The sequence below is a fragment of the Curcuma longa genome, chromosome 2 (assembly GCF_044706935.1).
Source record: "Curcuma longa cultivar G26 ecotype Majalengka, Jawa Barat chromosome 2, ITB_CL_G26_1.1, whole genome shotgun sequence".
Taxonomy (NCBI): Eukaryota; Viridiplantae; Streptophyta; class Magnoliopsida; order Zingiberales; family Zingiberaceae; genus Curcuma; species Curcuma longa.
Window position 1 is genome coordinate 8,816,986 of NC_133862.1, and position 22,119 is coordinate 8,839,104.

The 22,119-nt window shown below is 35.4% G+C and overlaps 2 protein-coding genes, 1 non-coding gene and 1 pseudogene across 4 annotated transcripts; 1 reads left to right on the top strand and 3 right to left on the bottom strand.

Moving 5' to 3' along the window:
• LOC141817168 (serpin-ZXA-like) lies at positions 1–1,426 on the bottom strand (annotated as a pseudogene).
• Positions 1,427–2,741: 1,315 nt separating this feature from the next.
• LOC141821541 (ADP-ribosylation factor GTPase-activating protein AGD5-like) lies at positions 2,742–12,036 on the bottom strand. The gene is made up of 10 exons (XM_074708938.1): positions 11,762–12,036; positions 9,026–9,084; positions 7,739–7,829; positions 7,571–7,625; positions 7,386–7,476; positions 6,943–7,264; positions 4,637–4,822; positions 3,832–4,074; positions 3,703–3,761; positions 2,742–3,229 (listed from the first exon to the last, which is right to left on the bottom strand). Exons 1-10 carry the CDS (start codon positions 11,810–11,812, stop codon positions 3,091–3,093), a joined length of 1,296 nt encoding a protein of 431 aa, XP_074565039.1. The 5' UTR covers positions 11,813–12,036; the 3' UTR covers positions 2,742–3,090.
• Positions 12,037–12,676: 640 nt separating this feature from the next.
• LOC141816875 (secretory carrier-associated membrane protein 3-like) lies at positions 12,677–19,307 on the bottom strand. 2 transcript variants are annotated; one of them, XM_074704601.1, is made up of 12 exons: positions 19,099–19,307; positions 17,497–17,619; positions 16,936–16,998; positions 16,160–16,193; positions 15,940–16,062; positions 14,512–14,574; positions 14,313–14,406; positions 14,018–14,063; positions 13,860–13,927; positions 13,731–13,779; positions 13,189–13,254; positions 12,677–12,935 (listed from the first exon to the last, which is right to left on the bottom strand). In XM_074704601.1, the coding sequence occupies exons 1-12, from the start codon at positions 19,156–19,158 to the stop codon at positions 12,849–12,851; spliced, it is 876 nt and encodes a 291-aa protein (XP_074560702.1). In that variant the 5' UTR covers positions 19,159–19,307; the 3' UTR covers positions 12,677–12,848. The 2 variants fall into 2 exon arrangements, with proteins under 2 accessions (XP_074560702.1, XP_074560708.1); XM_074704607.1 differs by lacking the exon at positions 17,497–17,619.
• Positions 19,308–21,504: 2,197 nt separating this feature from the next.
• On the top strand, positions 21,505–21,577 carry TRNAR-CCU (transfer RNA arginine (anticodon CCU)). The gene has a single exon. It is a non-coding gene; the product is annotated as a tRNA-Arg (tRNA).
• The last annotated feature ends 542 nt before the right edge of the window (positions 21,578–22,119 follow it).

Genomic DNA, 22,119 nt, shown 5'->3' on the forward strand with positions numbered 1-22,119 from the left:
TTAACAAGCGCCTTGCAAAGGATTAACTACGTGACCCAGGAACAACAGAGTTCCACTCTTCTCGTCCACGATAGCAAAGATGAAGGGATGATCTGCTACAAACTCAGGCAGCACAGGCAGAGTGTAAAGGATAGCGCCGCCACGTAGACCAAAGCGAGATACACTGGATGCGACTGTGCCAGTCTCGTTAATCCCAATGGTGGATTTGTGAAACATGGCCTTCACATATAAATTATCAACGGGAGGAGGCAAGTACTTTAGCATGCCCCAGAGGTCTGCATCGCTCTCTGAAAAGGGAAGGATCAGTCCTAACTTCTTCAACGCTTCAGAAGTCTCACAATCGAACGAGAACTTGAACTTAGGAAGCATCAATCGATGAAGCTTCGACGCCTTGGTTGGAGTATATTGCTTCAGGAAGTCCGGCGTGGAGAGTATTTCATCCATGATTTCGTAGAGCTGATCACTATCATTGGGAAGAAATATAAGCATAGAGAAGAATGTTTTGGCATCGGGATCTTGCCTGTAGGGTAACTTGAGGATTTTGAAGCGATGAGAGAAGGAAATGTAACACTGTTTCTTTATCTTATAGGAACTCAGGAAGGGTACAGTGATGGTGCTTCCATCGAGAAGATAAAACTTTCCATCTTTTGTCATCGCCATTTCGAATGGTTCGTCCCATAAAGCTTTGAAGTAGAGAGCATTCGCAAGAAGAATGGTAGTTTTCGGATCAAGACTTCCATTAGGAACGATACTGTTTATCAGTCCATGTGTCTTCTCCTTGGCCCAACTATTAATTCCTCTGACTACTTGATCAGCCTGTAACATCACAGGTTGAAAATAACATGATGAGAGAATTTATAAATATAAAACTAACTATACAAGTTGAAGAGATCGAAGAAGTGCATGAAGTAGATTAAATTAAGCAAGAGTTTGTTTTTTTGCATTACGTTGTTGAGAATGTCCACAGTCTTGACGGAGGCATCGTAGAGAGAGGACACAGCGTGGGCGTAGGCAGGATTCAAGACGATACGCCTCTCGCAGAACCACACGGCGTTGGCGAAGGAGACACAAGGTGGAGTGCCGGGGTGGTCGGTAGCTTCTTCCGCACCTACGATCAAGGGGTACCAAGATATTTGGAGATGTTGACGGGGACGCTGGGTTCGGGTGCAGCTTCGTCGGTGGAGATGGAGTGGAGGAGGCGGTGGGTGGCGGCGCGGAGGTGGTAGACGTCGTCCGGGGACCCCAAGAATGAGAGGAGCTGCTCCAGCGTCTCGCCGCGTGCGCCTTCGGCGACGAGGGCGAGAGCAGCTTGGATGGAGAGCGGGGAGAAGACGAAGTTGGATCCCTCGCCGGCAGCTTTCTTCCCGAGGAGCAGGGCCAGCCGGAGGCAGGAAGGCGCGTTGGCGACGGAGTCGGGGGAACTCATGGTGAAGCCTGAAGAGAAGCTCGTTGGTGCAAACTGAAATGTACGTATAAATTGTGTATTTAAACGAAAGTTTGCGAAATTAATTAATCGGTAATTAAAATGTTTAATGAAATTAATTATCGACTCTCGACCTTCTACGGGGTGGGATTAACTGATGCGTTAATGAATACCTTTGACTCTTAGACTTCTAAGTGCGGGATTAGATTTAATTACAGGATTTAAGTTAATAGATCTGTCTACTTAAAATCGAATTAGAATAAATTAAGAAGCCTAGACACGTATTTAAAATGATCTTCAACGTATTTAAAATGATCTTCATCGTGATCTACAGTTTTAATTTCCATTTTTTACCCTAGATGTACAAGTTCAGAAATAAATGTGGAAAATCTGTTCGTGACTTTTTCTAACCAGCTCAAAAAATATTTTATTCATACTTAAAATTATCTCAAATTTAAAATTATAATATTTTATTTAATTATTCATAAATCATTCGAAAACTATTAGTACGAAACTTTATTTATTTTTTTCCATAATTTTAATTTTAATGTAAATATACTCAGTCGAACTCGATTTGGTTAAGTAAATATAATTTCAATGTAAATATAATTTTAAATAAAAAATTAAATTATATTTATTATTATTATTTAACATAAAGTATCAATAAATATGATTTGAATTATATTTTAGATCGACCAAGTACAATTTATATTTTATATCATTTTTATACCATACATCTACATCCATATAGATCATCATTAATGAAATTGATATTATGATTTTTATTGAATCTTATTATAATTTAGATAATTCCGACTTTTTTAATATTATATTAATAAAATTAATATATCAGATTATTTATAAATTATTTAACTCATAAAATTTCAGCCGATCCATTGTCGTAGTTGCCACCCTCGCCGCACCGTCCAGCCAACTGGCGCATCGGCCGATATCGGATTCCGGCGACGGCAGTCCTTCCTCGATCAATCTCCGGCCGTGATTTGGTCGGAATCCGATTAGGTCTCCGATTGTTACTTTTTCTTCTTCCTTGTCTCACCTACGGAGACGAGGTCTCCGGTTGTCATCCAAGTCTGACAGAAAATTCTTCTGCTGCATTTGCAAATACATTCAACGACGACAATCAAGATAATGACATTAGTTTTGGATTAAAATCAGACTTTCATCATTGTTCCTCTATAAACCGTAGCGGTAAAGATTGATGATAACTAGATCACATTCTATGCCTCCTTTGTTTTGCTTAGATGTATCATATATAAAGCTAGCATAAAGATGGACTTGGAATCAGTAAGCGTAGTCATTAGCAACTCGGAAAAATTATAAGAATTCTAACATAAATGCGTCCTTACTGATGAAAAATGTAATGTATTTACAGACGCTGGCATGCTAGTTCAATAATCTTTAAACACAATGTGTCTTATTAGATGAGCATGTACTCGAATGGGAATAATTTTTGTTGTTGTTGTAGTTGTTGAATCTAATATTTGGCAATGCACACTACAAGAAACATCTGAAATGGGACATAATTCATACAAATGAAAGCTAAGAAGGTGGCAGCAAAATGCTCCTTCAAAGCTTCCAGGCCACCTGGAATTCATCTCGAGTGTAATATAAAAAGATAGCAACCTTGGAACTTCTGAGAATAAACTTCAATGTTTGGAGAACATCCCTTGGGTTAAGGTCGAAAAGTCGTAGTCTTTTCCAGATTTATTAGTCATAGCAGGAGACGAAGATGCAACAGCTTTGGTTACTCCATTCATTGCTGAAGGTCCCCCCGCATTGTGAATCCTGAGGTAGGAAATAGATTGTGATCAGACAATGAATACGACCCGAGCAACTTGAGCTAAAACATGATGTGAATAAAGATATCCCATTAACAACCTATGAAACAGACCGAAAAATTGATCAATCTTCTAGCTTAAGTATCTTGTTTCTGTACGACGATGGTAAAATTGGCACCATTGGCATTACATGGCTTCATAACCACAAGAGAACCAGAGCAGGAAAGAACACTGAAAACAATACCGGTACGAACATCATAATTTGCAATAACCACTAATATCCAACAAAGTAGCCAAGACGCAGGAGTAAGTTTTTGTAATAAATTACAAACCATCCCAGATGATTTGGGTGGGAAACACAAAAAATCACATCAAGGCAAAAAATACTTGCAGAATCAATCAAACCAGGTAATCAACATTCTCAGCCAGAAATAAAAATTGGGAGATAGACTGGAGGGAAAAATGAAGGTGGCCAATTACCCGGGTTTTTGAATATTGTTGTAGTTCGCTGAAGGATGTCTTTGTGCTGCAATCCCAGCCTGCAGAGTAAAAAGGAAGGGTTATAACCAATTATGCGTTGCATTAGCAAATAATGAATCAAGGCACTACCTGAAAATGGTTGGAATTTTTCTGATTGTCTAGTGGGGTTATTCCTGGGGTTTGATAACCTAAGTTTGGCCATTGAGGAATGACATTCATATGAGGTGCACTCAAGCCTGTCATAGCTGATTGATTAGAAATCCCAGATAGTACAGGACGAACACCAGATTTAGCAGCTGCCAGAAGAGCTTGCTGCTGGGAAAGAAATGCAAGCTGTTGCTGATGAATGGAATATGGTGAAACTATATTTGACTGAAAAAAGAAAATAGAGAATATTAGTGAGTGTATATTATTACATATACAATAGAGTAATCATAATCTCTAGTTAAACTTGTAGTGGCAGGAAGATGGCAATCCTCTTTAAATATTTAGGTGGTAAAATTGCCACAAGTTTAGTTCATTGGTATTGAGTGATACAAAGAGTTCTATAACAAAGTACAGTGCATATGCCCTATGATTCACCTTCCCTATAAAAATGACTGAACCATTGAAAGATAAAGACATGGAAAACATCTGAAAACAGTCAACTCAATTTTGTGATTTGCACTTATCTATGGGTACTACACTTTCATGCGCACAGTCAAGCATGGGGATACCTAAACTAAAAGGCATACTGGGCTTTGCAAAGGGTTTGTTGGCCCATGCTTGGCATGCTATTCAGCTCTGTGACAGCGCTTGTGCAACCCATGAACCAGAAGGCTAACAAATTCTTAATTTATACTAGCCTAGATGCATGCAGATGAATGAGAAACTTAAGTATACAAAAACATATGAATAAAATTCGGAAATAATATATGCAGAACACATAAGTAACCTTTTCAAAAAGGCTCATAATGTCACTTTTTACATTCGCCTGAGACTTTGCTGGACTTGAAGATAGTGTCAGAACGGGAGACTCTTTGAATAAGTCTTGAATTCCCACTGCAGGTTTATTTTCCACTGGTTTTGAACTACCTGTTTGGGTCGCAGAAGTTGTCATCGCAGCAGCTGTAGGATACATAGTGCATTAAAACAGTAAATAAACATCAACCAAAAGTACCATCATACAGTTATGAAGAAGCATCTTAAAAGATGAACGGATAAACCATAGGAGCACTAATTCAAAAGAGCTGCAAAGAGTTGATTTGTCACTATTTGTTTATCACAAAGCTGTAGGATCGTGTACGCGCTAGAGGGGGGGTGAATAGCGCGTTTCGCTTTTTTTAGAATTCGTTCGTTAACTATAAAAAGAACTTGCAGCGGAATTAGAAACACAATAAAAGGACTCGCGGATTTACTTGGTTCCTAACCCCCCAGGGTTAGTACGTCCAAGGCCTAATTCGGGAGGCGCCCGTCCACTAGTGGTCTCCTTTCCGAACTACGTTCGGAGGCGGAGCAACCCGTCTTACAGTCCAAGTAATACAACCAATATAAGTATAGAAAGAACAAGTAAAGAAAAATAAACCAAGCACTTGTCGCCGATCTGGAAGTCCGAGCGCCCCGCACTCCTCCTGGATCTTCCCCGGTAGCCTGTGCCTGGTCTCGTTCGCGTTCGGTAGCAGTTCTTGTCGGAAGGAAGACGTATCAAAGTTGTCGTGTCGAAGCTCGGGCTGCCGCAGAAGAAGGACGTTGGTCGAAGATGTTCTGATTCATGCACTGACTGCAGCTTTATATAGACACTATCAAGTTTATCTAGATCTGCAAATGTTTTTAAAAACTGCAAAACTTGATCCACACCTAGCAGTTTATCTTATCTAGGATTAAAAGATAATTTAAATAATATATATATATATATATATATTATTTTTATATGAATAATTTTTATCATTTAATCCAATGGATAATAATAAATAAAATGAATATTCATGCTCTTTAATTTTATCCTTCTTAATTTCAGATTTACAAAATGAGTAATAATTAAGATTAATTTTATTGAGTTTATTTGCAAAATTAATTTAATCCATATATCAAATAAACTCTATAAAATAATATATATTAAAATATAAAATATTCTAAATTAATTAGATCCTGTCAATCCAAACCAGGATCTAACCAGGACTCAACTTAGATCACCCCAGTGGGTCTAAGTTGGACCGCGCCTAAAGTCCAAAATTGGACTCGTCCTCACTGGTTCGCTCTTCCAGTGACTTACCTCACTTACCTCGTGCAGCTCTACTTGACTTCTTAACCCACCAGGACTTCCTGCCAAGGCTCAACCACCCTGGTCTTTCTGCCAAGTCTCAACCAACTTGGTCTTCGGCCAGTTGTCAGGCTCCGCGGACCCAACTGGACTTCCTGCCAGGGCTCAACCACCCTGGACTTCAGCCTGGTGTCTGGTTCTAAGTCTTTCGACCCTGCCAAGACTTCCGCCTGATCCTCCAAATCAGGACTTCCCTTTGCCTAGCCTCACTCACCAGGACTTCCCTTGCCCAATCTTCCAGATTAGGACTTCCACTGTCTAGTCTAACCGACTAGATCTTCTTACTCACTTCCACACATCCAAACATCAAGTCCTGTTTGGATCACCCCTTGGTCAAAACTGACCAGACCTAGGTGTATTGTCAAACATCGAAACTCTAGGCAAGATCTTAGTGCATCTTGCACCAACAAAAGCAGATACCTGTTACTCCATCAAACCATGCCAATCAACATGCTTGTTAGAAAGCTCTCCATAGGTATTGTTTATAACAGGAAGTACCAACAAACAGGCAAGGCAAGTGAAGATAAATTTCTGAAATGAACAAACATAATAGAACAGTTGTAACTCTAACTTAAAAATGATGAGATAGAAAACTGTGTTTAACATAGTAATGCCATGAAGAACACAAGCTAGAGAAGAAGAAAAAAGGAGAGAGAGAAGGCAAATGAGTATCGCCGCCAACCAAGATCCAATCAGAAAATCACTTGTAATGATTCTGATATACTCCTTTTGACTGCTAGGGGATTCTTGAAATAGAAAGAATTAACAAGAAAACAGGCTAACAAACCCAATTCAAACCAAAGCATTATTCATCCAGTCAGTTTAGTGTCCAATTCAGCCATCCTCAATTTTCCTTAATATTTAGAACTAAGAATCACAAAGCCTAAGATTATACAGACTCATTAGGGTGGCAATTGTCACTAGAAGTATCAGGATTATACATGTATGAGAATTAAACAAACACTAATCAATCTATCAAATAAATATTGTACTTGCAAAAGAAGATCCCAAATGTAATAGAATACTTGAACATAAAGCTTCCATAGCTCAAACAATAGTTCAGATAACTTCACCTGACTGGGTAGCTTAGGTGTTGCTGGGGTAGTTTTTTTTGCATTAAGCTGTGCGCTGTTATGTTGCTCCTCTCTGGAACTCAATTTGTTGTCAAAGTGCCTCTGTGGAGATTCAGCTGTCCTCTCTTCTTGTGCATTTGAAGGTGATTTCGATGGTCCATTCCTAGGTACCCATCTTTTATCATCATATCTGGCAATAAGAACATTGTTAATCAAGTACTTTTAGGCAATCAACTAATCTGAGAAAATCATATGACCATTCTTTTATGTAAGCAAATGAACTGAAGTAATAAAGTACATAAATCCCATACTTAGCACGTATAAAATTTTCAATTCCGACTCTGTCGTAGTTTGGAGGAAGCTCTGCTTCCCAGTAGCTGTTTGATTTTTCATTTCCCATAGCTAAAAGAAGATGACAAGTAGGGTTCAATATAAAAATTGTGTTTTCAGTAGTAAAATGTGAATGATGCAAACCATACAGTTAGACAGTAATTACATTGAATAAATGCAACCTGCTCTGGAAGCCATGTATCAAGCGTAGCAGATCTGACCTGTAAAAGAATCATGATCCAATCAAAAGTCTTAGCACAAACAAATCTCAATATTATAGGAAGTAATGTTTTAAAAAAGTTAATCAAGTCATGTGAAAGAAACTGCACAAGACCTTTGATATGTGTACTCCCAAACTTCTATGTATTCCAGAACACTGCATGCATATAAAGATTCCAAGATTAACACTAGCCCATCTAGGACCTCTGCAAGATAACAAACCAAAATCAGAGCAGCAGAAAGGTTTAAAAGTTTAATAATAATATTTTTAAAAAAAACAAAAAGGCAGGATTGGAACATAATTGGCTGATGGATATCTAAACCTGTTGCAAAATGTACACAAAAACAAAACACACACAGACAACCAAAAAAAGGGGGGAAAACAGGATTTCATCTATTGATGCTTAACACTACAATAAATGTCAGGCAATGAATGGAACCAAAAAACCTGAAAAATAAGACTGATGGCTTCAAAAAATATGGTGGCATGATCCCATTTTAAATTCTTTCCATGGTTTTAAACAAATATATTTGTTGCAATTGGTCTCAAATGGCATGGGTCCTACAACAAATTTACAAAAGCAAAACATAGGCTGGAACTAATTGGAATGAAGACCACTAAAACACACATCAGTATCAATGGCAATCATGGCACATCTCACAGCTGTCCGTTTCAATAAGTTTATGTGACAAGGGTAAGGTTTATTTCATGCAACATATTAACTGAATGAAGTTGTCACCACTAGGAAAAACATTAACTACAAATAGAAAAATGTAAAAATATGAACACAGAAGAAAGCACTATAGACAATAACCAAATGAACAAGTTGATTCATTCTACATTTGGATTCTCCAATTTGTAGATAGTATTAACATTAGTATCCCAGAACATGAGAGGATTAGAGCTGCTCTTGTCCAGAAATTTCAAATTGAAAAGTTAACCTGAATATGCATATTGCATGCAAATAGATAGGAAAAACAAGTTAAATTGGAGAAGTTAACTATAGAAATAGCTTAATAAATTCTATGACATTTTTTACACAACAAGGAATAACAAATTGAAATGTTATTTTAAAATTACAAGAAGAATGTAGCATATAAACCAAGCACTCAATTGCTACTGTCGACACTGATGAAGAGCCATGCTAGTAAATATGTGGCAATTTCTTATGCTTATCAGGTCACAACAAATGTCTCTAACATGTAGAGTTTTCTATATTTTTTTTCATATGATACTAGCACTGAATAATCATGAAACAATCTATATATCAATTGTGTGTTAAATTGTAATCGCCCACAAGAAGTTAAGAAGGTGGTCTTCCACAACCACTGTAACTACTGAGATCATTGCTCTATGATTAAGCAACAAAAACATGAAGGTTTTGTCTTCCCCGCTACTTACTTAGCTTTACAATCAGCACATTCCCTGTTTTCTGGCAACTTCATAAGTCCCTCAAGTATCTGAAATTACATGAAAACAAAAAACAGGAAAAAAATGCCCTTTAGCAAATCTAGAAGTGTGATATCAAAAGTTATATAATCATTGAGTTCTAGAACAGTAGTTCCGTGAAATTGAACTATAATAGAAGCGAAAAAATTGGGAAAACTCTGAGAAACCTTATGAATAATAAGATAAATATGAACTACATACAACCGAACATCAGAGCTATCTAACCCTCTTAAGATTATTGAGGTGGAGCCAACTTGAACTATCCACAAGTCCCCAAAATGCATATACTACAAAAGTTTGCCTTCACCACTAACTCACTAAGCTTTATCCAAGCAAGACAAATACTATTCAACGACTAAATATTACTGGAAGATTGCATTCCAAAGGAAAATGAAATAACGAACCACATCAACAGAAATTATAAACAAGAGGACAATTAATTGTAACAGTGTCTAACCATTATCATGAACCAAAGATATGCAATGAGTTACCATCTCAGAGAAGACCAGACTCAAAGCAGGACCACACAAGAAATATAATTGTATTGTATTCTTTTTGACTGCCAATATATTTGCAAGTATAAATGTTCTCTCCCCATACATCCCCAACATCCTAGATGTAATGACCTTCAAAATTACTGGTATGTTTATGAGAATTTTTGTCAAGTTGCAGTAGCAGCATAGAGATTGAGGGATCACACGCAACCATAAGGTCATATGGCATAACAAGCACTAGAAAATTTATCCTATAATTCATATCAGAATGACTAATGCTAAGAAAGGGAATTTCATCCTCATCTTTTCTTATGGGTGTTGAACTTCTTGCGATCTATTTTTTCTAATCCATCATTGGAGAAATGAGACTTGTGAGTTTGACTTATCAATATTCTATGCTATATCTACCCTTATAAGTTCGATTACTTAAATCCAGAAAAGTTGTAAAGACAAAATCGCCCAAAATGGCTGAAGTATCTTGATTGTGGATACTTCATCAACTTCTACCAATAATCAAATTTTGGGAGAGAAATATAGAATTGACAAATTCAAGGAAGTACTCTGATACTATTAACTATGTAAGAAATTATTAAAAAATAATAAAATAATTCTCTTATTTGCACTTTGCATCTAAAAATGATAATCCCAGTTAGTCGTATTGACTCAATCCCTGAAAGTGACCGGCCCGGTCCCACGGAAGTTTCCCACCGGTCACCAGGGTAAATCGGGAAGCGCACGCAGCGGCCAACCCAGATGCCCAGCATCCTTTGATTGCGATCCTCATTTGGAGGAAAATTCCAACAATACGCCGTAGCTGGGGATCGAACCACGGGTGTCTGGGTAACAACCTGGATATCCTACCGCGGCACCATGGCCCCGGGGACTGCACTTTGCATCTAGCATGCACTGCATCTGTCATCAACTTGTTATCAAATTAGTAATCTATTGTTGTAGAACTTCACAAAATCCCCTTGTAGCTCGCCATTTCATTGTTGGCATATGGAAAACAGTTGCATACCTAGAAACTACCTTGAATAGTTCAATCTTGTATAGGACTAAACGTCAGAATGTCAACTTGTCAGCTTATCAAGGATTAAATCAGTTATATATTGTTTTTTGTCCAATTTTTCATACCCACCAAAATTCCCATCTAGCTATGAAACATCATCCACACAGAATTAGGTGATATTCTTAACTCCTTCAGCATGGATTACCCTATAGCCGTTACTGATGGCAGAATGATTAAAACATTAACCTACAAGAACTTTTTAAAAACTAAGATCTTCTTTAAATAATAATTTATGTTCAAAGTTATAATCCTACATTTGATTCACAATCAACCAATTAACAAAATATATTCATTTCCTATTTCATGTTGTTCATTTCCTATTTGTTTCCACTCATTTCAATTACCTCATCTAAATCTGAAAGTCAAGTTCTATGCCCTGTTATGGTCATATATATTTTCGGAGAATTTCACAATACGAGTTAGCATAAATTTGTCTAAACAATGTATTTTCAGTTTGTGTGACTATATATTATTTTATAACCAAACAAATGGAGATCTAAATATCCTTTTATATTAGCAAGTTCTTTATACATTGGCTCTTTCAGATGAGTGAATAAGACAATAACATATATCCTTAATCCTTTTTCAGCACTAAACCTAAACTTACCAAGTATGTTGCACCAATGAGATATTTTTATGGGAATTAATTTCACAAACAGAAGCATCAGAAGGGTAAATTATCCAAAAACGCACCACTGAGTTATTCCTTAAACCCACAAGATTATCTACCCCCGGACTATAGGTCAAATCCAGAATTCGTGAAAAATCTTTAAATCAACAGTGAGATCAGACCATCAAATCCACCAAGAGAAGTACAAAGACACATCTTTTTCCTCGACAATATCAGGAGCACATAGCACCGTCAAAATAGTAGAGCACTAAAAGTGGAAACCAAAGAACACCGAAGAAATACCCATCTGACAGCTCACAGATCTCCAGCAACAACGAGCACCAAAAGGAGCACAGAAATGACATCCACAATCGCGGATCTCACAATTTCCGTTTTCCAAAAATCAGGGCGTCAAATCGATCCAATTTTTCTTAAAATCAACACCTTTATACTCCAAAAACACAAAACATAAAGTGAGAAACAAGACAAGGCATGATCTGAAGAAAAATACTGACCTTCTTGTGCTTGGCATTGAGCTCTTTGGAAACTGAGGCCTTCTCGTTCATCGTTCCGACCAGAATTCCTCAACAAAGCGCCGTATATCCACCGATATATTAGCACCAAAATCAAAGATAGGGCAAACAAAGAGAAATCAGATAGTGAAGAAACAGATTAAAGTTCTTGTTGCTATCGCCCCCTTCCCTCCGCCTTCCTTCCAGTAGATAGACGTGAGTCCACGGAAGGAGAGAGGCAAGAGGAAGAAGGGAAGTAAAAGAGGAGGAGACGAAGCAACGACGATCGTCCAGTTCTTGACCTTCTTTTTATCGATTAATTAATTAATTGCCTTTTGTGTATTTTATTGCGTTTATTATTTTATTTTAGTGCTTTGCCTCGTCGTACACACGGAATTGGGGGCCTGACCTCACGTGCAGTGCACGTGTCCGACCAACGCCGCGTTACTTACGTTTCATTTATTCACTAACCTTCGATTCAATGGAGTAATTATCATTTCCCCCCCTTTAATAATGAAAATTTTGAGCACGCCCCTCGAGTTTTACCTTTTTTTAATAAAGTGCCAGTAATCTCTAGAAATATAAGTCCATCCACAATTTCCTTTTAATTTATCATCCAAATTACGTTATAACAATTACCAAATAACTATTACACTACAATGACATTGAAAATAAAATATATATTAATGTCTCCGGGACAATGGTTGCAGTAGAACATTCAAGTTGTCACCTAGGCACCTACGATTCGATCCCCAATACGACGTATTTGTAGAAATTTTTTTCAAATGGAAAGCGCAATCAAAAGATACTGGACGTCTGGACTGACTAACTAAAATTGGACATAATCAATAGGACTAACTAAGATTTATCATTTTTTTAAAAAAAATATATTAATAGATAAAATAAAGTCATTGAGAATAAACAAAAAAACAAGATTAATGATAGAATAAACTTCTTGGCACAATACTTCCTATGGCTCAAGTGTACCGACGAGTAAACAAACAATGAAATATGCAAGAACATTTAGAAGAAGAAAAAAAGGAAGAAAAAAAAAGTTGCTATCGAAATCCTGGAGAGGAAGACTTTTAAATCATATTGCAGCTCTCAGAGCTCCTCGTGCAGCCTCCCTTTTCAACTCTGCTTCTTTCCCACTGCCTCGGAAGTACATGTATACTTGCTGAAAACAAAACGAACAGGTAAGAAAATCTAAATTGGTGGAAAATGGGGAACAAGTTCTTATGATTGTCGAGATTTCACAGATTGATAAGAAATAGGAACTGATAAATATCATTTCAAAACTTTCTTTGCAAAGGAGCATAGATAAATATAGCCTAGAGAGCATTGAACCCTGGTTGCATTTTAGTGTTTCATTTAATATGAAACAAGAATGAACGTCCAATAAAACATATAAGGACTAGCTGAGGATGAACCTGAATGACCCAGACGCTGAGAAGTGATTCAAGGCAAAACATACCGAATCCAATGAAATAGAAGATCTGTAAGCAAAGCAAGCCTCAAGTTAGACAATCCTACATAATGCCCAACAGAAGAGCTACTAGTAAATACAGATTTGGTTATTAGCATTAAATAAACAAGTTCTGTTTCCTTATCGTAGACCAACTATCAAACTCCAACAAAGCTTAAACAAGTATTTCATTTTACTCAGTAGATCAGAAGAGATAGCACACATCTTCAAATGGTGCCTTGCTGATAACTACTATAAATAGGTCTTCTGATAACACACTAAACATAAATTGAATTTTTGCATAATATTTTCAACAGGAAAATAATTAGCACATCTCTCGCTAGCACGCCAATGTGACAGCACTAGCACATAGTGTGGGTGATTCTCATAGTTTAGCATAACTAGTTTAGCAAACAGGTTCTTCATAGTTTGTCATACTATGCCTTCCAGCAAATTTTCTAATAAATATAGCTATTAATTGTATATTCCAAGTAACACAGAGCATACCCCAACCAGGGCATGGTCACCCATTATATCGATTGCTGGCAAAATTCCTCTGCCAAAGAAACACAGGAGAAAGGTCATTACAACATAAACAAATTTTATGGAAGAAAATATCTTAAAAGTGTCGCTTACGTCAATGATTTTCCCTTGAAAATAATCGGAGGAGCCACGGCAGAATAGATAACAAAACCTATATGAAGCTGGGAAGAGGTGGTTCACAATCAATCTCTTTGCCAGTAATGATGACACAGAAATGGTAAAGTACAAAATTAAATAAACAAAAAACTTACCAGGTAGAATAGGAAAAACCAACCAAAGTTCAATGCACTTTCAGTCCTACAAAAATAAACAAAATGTTTGTTAGCTCAATAACAATCAACATGTTACCATACTGGGCCTTCCAGAAACACAGTACCGGTCAAGATTGGCCAGTATGAACCACCTTAAACTCAACAAAATTGTTAAGTAGCTAACAAGAATGAATGTGTCGTGGAATATGTTACAAGTGACGTTATTCACAGATGTGAAACTATAATACAAGGGGAAAAAAAATACTTGAGAAGCAAATATGTTAAAGGATAGTACCTCATAGCACGATATAGAGGTCTATACCACAATACATAAGCTCCAGGTACACCTGAAATGAAGTAGATGATTGCAAGGAACCAGATTGTAGCACCTAACCAGAAGTCAAACAAAATCAGCAACATTGATGTATAACAAAGATTCACTACACAAATCAACAATGTCAATCATAGGAAAAAAAACCAAATTTCATCAACACCTTCTCCCTTAATCCAAGCTGCTGTGACAGCTATAAAATTCCAAAAGAGACATGCAGTTAAACCTGCAAGAAAAGAAAATTGCTGAGCAACAAACTTTTTCAAGAACATAGAGACAAAAATACATTGGCATTATACTCAGTAGTAAAAGATTAACCTGTCAACATGAATTTTCATTCAAGGAGCAACTTCACTAAATATCTAAGTGTACTAGACAGTATATAAAATTTGAGTAACTTACATCAAAAGAAGAATTCAAAACCAGGGATTAACCACAAATAAAGAGAATCCTGAAACAGAAAGGACATAGCAAAGCATACCAATTTGCGGTGGAGGCTTAAGCTGACATGAACAAAAATAGGCATTCTGCTCATGTTAAATGTAATTGCTAGGTTAATTAAAAAGATAGGAATTGAACAATAATATTGCAAATAATAAATTGACAATCATAGTGGGTGTGACCTAGTAGTAAATTCTGAGTTGACAATCTAGCGGGCATTACCAGACTAGGTCATTCTACCCAGTTACATTGTTGATTTCATTTGCATTTCATATCAATCAAGTAGTTGTATAGGATATGATTTCCTGTGACTTCAGCATTTAACCAGTTAAATAACTGTAGACTTTCCTGAATGCATGCATGCTGAGAGTTAAGATAATAATATTTTCACATATATAGCAGTCCATTTTCCATAGCATGCTATCTGCATCATAGTAGAGGTCCAAAATGCAACTCTCTTTATTTGTGGCCTAATCAGGCCTTCCTAATTCCAAGATTCTTTCCAGTATCCATACAGAAATTTGAGCAATTTCACTTTCCTAAAATTTCCATTCCTTCACCCAGGCCAAACATCATAGAAACAATATAAGATATGGTTGCACAATAAGCTTCAGAGAGGAAACAATCAGATGTGTATGTGCTTGCAAGAATCACAAGTTTGATTTGTCAAAAAACTTGGTGGCCATTAAGTTGCAGCTTCCAAATGAAAAATAGCACAAGAAAGTGAACAGATCTAAACTAAAAAACGTGCATAGAGCATAGAGCAAAAAATTGCATCGAGAAAATTTGGATATTCTTCACTAGAACGCATACACAATCTGCCAAGCAGGCAAGCAGTCTGCAGTATTGTGTCATCAATTCACAATTAGATTTCATTCCAACCACTTTAGGTAGTTGATGATAGGCATATGTTAAAATGTTAAATTACTATCAATCATTCCCTAAGTGAACAAGGCTTGCTACGTAGCACAATTCTGAGGTGAAAAAAAAATCAAAACTCATGAACAGAAAAGAAGAAAAATGAATATTATACCATGATGGTATCAGACTTATTTCTTGCTCTGTAATAATAGCTTTGCAGCATAAGTGAAGCCAGATGATGCCTAAAGCATCTCATAGAACATATCAAAGAGTAGAACCCAAAGCATACCTAGCAAGGATGCAAACGCAAAATACTGCAATCTATGCAAGTGGATAGGTATCTCATTTGCAATATCATGATGAATAATGGGAAAGAATGGTGGCCAATTTTTTTCCTCTATAGTGATACCAGCTGCCAATGAAAAAGATCACCTCATATTTATTAAAATGTGGTTTAAAATAAAATATAAAAACCAATCCATCAGAAAACAGGACGACAAAAGTGTTACCTCGTGCTGCAGCATCTTCTCTACGTTTAAGTTCCTACATGGCAGAAAAAAATGAGAATAGGAGAAAGTTGTGATGCAAAATTATGATAAAACAGCAATCATCAAAGAGTAGAACTACAGATTTTCCCAATCTTGATCAACAATAATCTACATTAATTAATCTCAACAAGTAATCAGGTATAATGTGTTAAGATTTGACTAGGTGATTACTTACAAAGCTTTTGTTAGGAAGGAACCTAATTTTAGATTTATGGATTAATCTCACCCTCGCTGTAAAATTGGACTAAACTTAAATCATGGGACTACTTTGGAAAAAGTCCAAGCCAAAAAATACAAAAGATTTGCATAAACAATCCCAAGATGAGTGATTAAACAAGAGAAAATATTATAAGAATAATAGGGCAAGTAGCATTTTGACTTATGTCAAATGTTATGTTAAGAATACTGATGATAATATATCCTAAAAGCTTAAGTTGTTAAAAAAGGGGGCTTAATTTTTAGATTTGTAATTCAACAAGTAGTATCAACGAAATTAGTGAAAAATAAAACCACCCATCAAAAACATAGCATGATAATATAAGAGCACATATAGAAATTAAAATAAAGGATAAAATTAAGAGCGTGATGGAAAATTTTTGTTGGATCATAACATATTTCATATTTACGTTTAGAATTGACTATAAAAAGACAGAATGAGAAAGGAAGGCATTAGGCAAACTAAGTTTGACGAGTATTTACATATATAGTATGTAGAAGCATTTCAGTCAAGGATGTACCTTTTCCCTCCTATTTAGCTCTTCTTCCTTGGCCTGCAGTTCCCTCTCCCTTTTCTTGAGATCCTACATCATACGATAGAGGCAGGAATATTACATAACTAAAATTCCACAGAAGCTCCAGAATACAATAACCAATATGAATTATAATACCAACAAAGTTACTTTCCTTATAGCATAGGTTACTATGCTGATAATGCAATCAAGTCTAATTTGTATTTCTTTTGCTATCTCTCTTTGCAATTTAAAATGGAAACGTCAAAGATCTATTTGTTTTCTCTCAAAACCTATAATGATGTAAAATGCTCTATATAAAGAGTTGCAACTAAGCAAGCAAATGCAATCTGGCAAAAACCACCAGCAATGTACATGCGGTGTTGTCTTGGATGAGGTAACTCCTCGCAGACACACATACAAGAGTCTGTTTGAAAATTTGAAAGGCAAACAAGTTTATGTCAAGGAGCTCGATAACTTGTCCCTTATGAACAAACCCACAAGTAACAATGGATTAGTTTGATCTCATTGTTAATATGACTCAACGAAAATTACATCATCTCTTTGTACCTTTGTTGTATCCATAGGAATATCGATTGTTGCACCAAGGCCACGGTCATTGTAGAAACCAGCAGGTTCAGGAGAGAGTGGTGTTAACCTTGAATTTAATGCAGGAGGAACACTTGCTGAATTCTGGAGAGTTGAATATTAAATTAGTGAATGAGAATAACTTGAAAATAATAAAAATAATAATAATAGTAAAAAAAATTTACCAAAACTAAGTTGGTGCCATTGAGAAGATAGACTCTTCATTTGTGATTCCAATAATTAAACTATATCGAAGTACATAAAGGATATCTTGATCATAGTAATTTTAGTTTAGCATGAACCATCACTAAAATTACTAGAAGTTTTCAAGCTATGATCACACTGACTTTCAAGGTGAAATTCAGATAGTTATCTCTATGTTAGTGTTTCACTTCAAATTGGTTGAGTCAAATAGCAATTTGAAGAATTTTTATAGAACCAACCAGAATATTCACCAAATCAGTGTTCTTCCCGCAAATAAAAAATTTGTTAAGTTTGATTTAGTTTTTTTTCCCCTCTAAATTGGGCTCCTTCGCCTATGAATGGAGATTGGACTTCATTGAATCTTTTTAAAGTCTGTGTCTTTTGAGTGTTTGGCCTGTAATTTGTTTATTTTCTCTATAATAGTACTATCCTATTGTGCTATTGACCAGTGATTTGTTTATTTTCTTTTATAGTGGTAATATCCTACTGTGCTACCTTATAACACCTATGCATTCAATGCCATTTTCATTAGAAAATTAATCAGTGAATACACAAACACATGCAAACATATGTATGCAGTTGCAAAAATGGAGAAGATAACTGAATCTAGCTAAAATGCCTGACAATATGCATTTAACAATGTATGATTTACATCACTGCCAGACAGATCCCAGTGAACAAAGCTTCACTGAGAAGTGCTCTCTCCTGAAAGAGAAATTGTATAATGTCAATTATGAAGATAAACTGTTCCAGACGAAATTCAATGTCATTTTAACTAGAAAATTAATGATTAGGCATATAACCTGCATCAATAGAAAATTGTTGGATCTTGCGATAGCCTAATACAGCATTTAGTTAGCGCTTTACTATCTAGATAGTTGGCAGTAATAATAATTCTTTTCTGCAGCAACTGATGCGGTAAATCAATGAGTATAGACTGTAGACCGTCCAAGGTCACGAGGTAAAAGCCAATAAATTAGCATCTGCGCTGATCTACGTATTATAAAAGCACTTAAATTGGAGTCAAGCATTACGATTCAAACAAATTATTCATCGTACATTACGAATCTTATAGCGCTAGCACTAAATCGAGCTCAAAAATCATACATGGCGCATTTCACAGAACTAAAAAATCGTTGCACTGAAATAGACGATAACAACAAAAAAAACTAACTTTTGACTTAACAGAAACCCTAGATAGAGAAATCAAGGGATTCGAAAACACCCTCAGAACTAACTAATCACGAGAATCAACAAGGGAAAGCAAACAGCCCAAACAAAACAAAGGCAACAGTGGCATCAGATCCAGCAACTCATCAAACAATAAAATTCGTAGCAGAAGTTAGATGAGAAGGAACGATGGAAACAAAACCGACTCACTGAGAAAGGATTGACGTCCTCCTCCTCGTCGAACGGGTTGCTGTCGTAACGCCTCGCCATGAGTCAGGGGGCGGCGAACTCCACCGGATCCAGCAGTAGAGAAGGAGAGGAAGCGAGGGATGATGCGATCTCCGAAGCTTGTCGAACAGAGGAGTCGAGGCAACTGGAAAGGAAGAAGTAGAAGAATTGGCACCGACGAAGAGGGCGACGACGACTTTCTACTGTGTTTTAAATTAAAAGAATTCGTTCAATGTATTTTCTTTTTTATTAAAAAAAGAAATTTAACTAATTTTATGGCTGTCATTCAACTAATTAAGATTAACAAATTAAAATCGATGAGCTAACGAAATTGATCTATAAACCAACCATTAATGGAATATTGATTAGGCATCCAACTCTTCAAATGATAAATCAGGTGAATCTTATAAAAATTTCATATGAATCATCAAGGTAAATTTAAAAAGTATAAATGATGATCACCTGACAATTAACGTTCCAAAATTATTTTTTTATTAAAAAAATTAATTTTGTAATATGTCGTAAGTTAGAAAGTGCTTTAACGTTACATCGTAACCCTGGATATATTTCTCATCCATAATGGATACTCTAAAGGGGTGTTATAACATTCCATTAGTATTAAACACTATTATGAAGAGGTGTTATAACACTTTTATAGTTGAACGTGTTCAATTAAAAATGAAGGAGATCAGTCAGAAAGTTGACCCACTCCATATGTATTTTTTTATTTTTTAATTATTTTATTAAAATAATTAATTTTAATGGTTATTTTAAAATTGAATAAAATTTTATTAACATTTAGTTTTAATTTTTATTAAAAAGTTATAAATTTTAAAATTAAAAATTGAATAAAATGATTAGTTTTTTAACGGCTAGTTTAAGATTTTATCTATAAATATCCATCAATGTATTTAAAATGTATTAATGAGTGTTAAAAAATTTTATTTAATAGTTATAATTTTTAAAATATATTTATTTAATATGATATAATTTTAAAATGATTGAGTAGACGGTGGAATCTATAAATAATGAGTGTTAATGTAAAAAAAATATTGGTGAAAAAAATATGTTATTATAACAAGTATGTGACAATGAATATCATGATAAATCTTAGTCAGTCTCATAGACTCAATCCTTAGGGGTGGTCGGTCCGATCCCACGGAAGTTTCCCATAGACGTAGCTTGAAATCGAATCGCGAGTCCCTAGGTCACAATTCAGATGTCCTAACGTTGCACCATTGCTTCGGGAATATGTGACAATGAATACCATGCTTTTTAATGAGGTGGAGGATGTTATGATGGATGGAGTAGATGATGAAGGATTAAATGGACAACATTGCCCCGTCATAAAAAAAAATAAGAATTTGTATAGGAAATTTTTTGTTTTCTAGTCAGTTTAGTCTTTGAAGTTTGTGAAATTCTTTGCGGCTAAATAATTAAGCTAAATTGGAATTTAATGTGCATGCCATTTTTCTTAAGTCTCATGGACTCAATCTCTCTGGGGTGATCGATCCGGTCCTACGAAAGTTTCCGACTGACCACCAGAGTAAATCGGGAAGTGCATACGGCGACCAATCCAAATGCCCAACATCTTTTGATTGCGTTCCTCATTTGAAGGAAAATTTTTACAAATACGCCGTAGCTGAGGATCGAACCGTGGATCCATAGGTCACAATCCGGATGTCCTACCGTTGCACCATTGCCCCAGGGACATGATGTAAATAAAAAGTAAATGTTAGGTACCTTCACTGTCCTTTAATTAAAAATTCATATCTATCCATGGAGAGTTTGGCATAGAGAAATGTGGTATCTTGTTTAACTCGAACTTATATATATTTTAATCCTATAAACAATTAATTATAAATATCCAACATTAATTAACAAACGTGTCTCTCTTTCAAGAGCAATCCGATGATCCATGTAAATAATTAGTTGATTAATTACACTAAGGATTACGCCACCTGTAAGATAATTAATATCATGGTTAAGGTCAAACTAACCATGCCAAATTAATCTCGTGAACTCCCTCGGCTCCACTGCAAAAAAATCATAGAAATAAAAAAAAAAGAACACAGCAATTCTCTTGGATATCAAATTATAAAGTATAAAATATCTATGTAAATTTGTTTGACTGATCTTTGATCACAACCAACATCAATAATATAAGTTGGGGTTATATTTTACTTAAACATTCAGCTACAGAGATAAATGTGATAAATATACACGTTAGGTCAAGGCTCCTGCTGTAGGTCTGCTGCCATATAAATAATTAATGAATCTCGTTTACACTAATAATAAAGTATACAGATCCTAAAATGCCCAACTTTATTAGTTCAATTAATAGTTCTATTATATGATATTAAATATTTCGCTATATTAATAACAAGAGCGCCTGTAGCTCAGTGGATAGAGCGTCTGTTTCCTAAGCAGAAAGTCGTAGGTTCGATCCCTACCTGGCGCGCAATACTAATTTTTTACAAGAAATAACAAAAATAATTCCACAAAAAATCCACTTATGTCCGTTTTCTTGTTGACGTGTAATGGGAAACCAAACATTTTTTAATTTAATAAATAGTTATTATTGTTTTAAACTATTTTAATTTATTTCTCAGAACATCCACAATAATATTTTATAATTCCCACATCTACATTATCAATCCACGATATTAAATATTTTTTTTTAATATTTATAATGCTCACATTCACATCATCAACCAAATATCTTTATAAATCCCACCTATCAAATATTTTATTTTTAAATTTCATAATTAAATTTCTCACCAATCAAATATTTATGGATCACACTATCATTTTATTAATTTATATTTAAATAAAATTATTTATAATTTTTAAATTATAATTTAATATTTAATTTTTTATAATATAATAACTAAAAATCACCTGATAAAATTTTTTATCCGATATTTCTAATGCCTTGATAAATATCCGCTCCAATAGAGGATATTTGACATTTAGAAATATTTCTTCAAATATTCTCATCAA

Coding starts and splice junctions, on each gene's coding strand:
- LOC141821541 (XM_074708938.1), bottom strand. CDS start 11,812: ATGAACGAGAAGGCCTCAGTTTCCAAAGAGCTCAATGCCAAGCACAAG. Junction 7,830..9,025: donor TGTGCTGATTGTAAAGCTAA/GTAAGTAGCGGG, acceptor GTTATCTTGCAG/AGGTCCTAGATGGGCTAGTG. Junction 4,823..6,942: donor TTTGTTTAATTCTCATACAT/GTATAATCCTGA, acceptor TTTTAATGCACT/ATGTATCCTACAGCTGCTGC.
- LOC141816875 (XM_074704601.1), bottom strand. CDS start 19,158: ATGGCGAGGCGTTACGACAGCAACCCGTTCGACGAGGAGGAGGACGTC. Junction 13,780..13,859: donor TTCAAGGGAAAATCATTGAC/GTAAGCGACACT, acceptor TTTCTTTGGCAG/AGGAATTTTGCCAGCAATCG. Junction 12,936..13,188: donor TCAGCGTCTGGGTCATTCAG/GTTCATCCTCAG, acceptor TTTTGTTTTCAG/CAAGTATACATGTACTTCCG.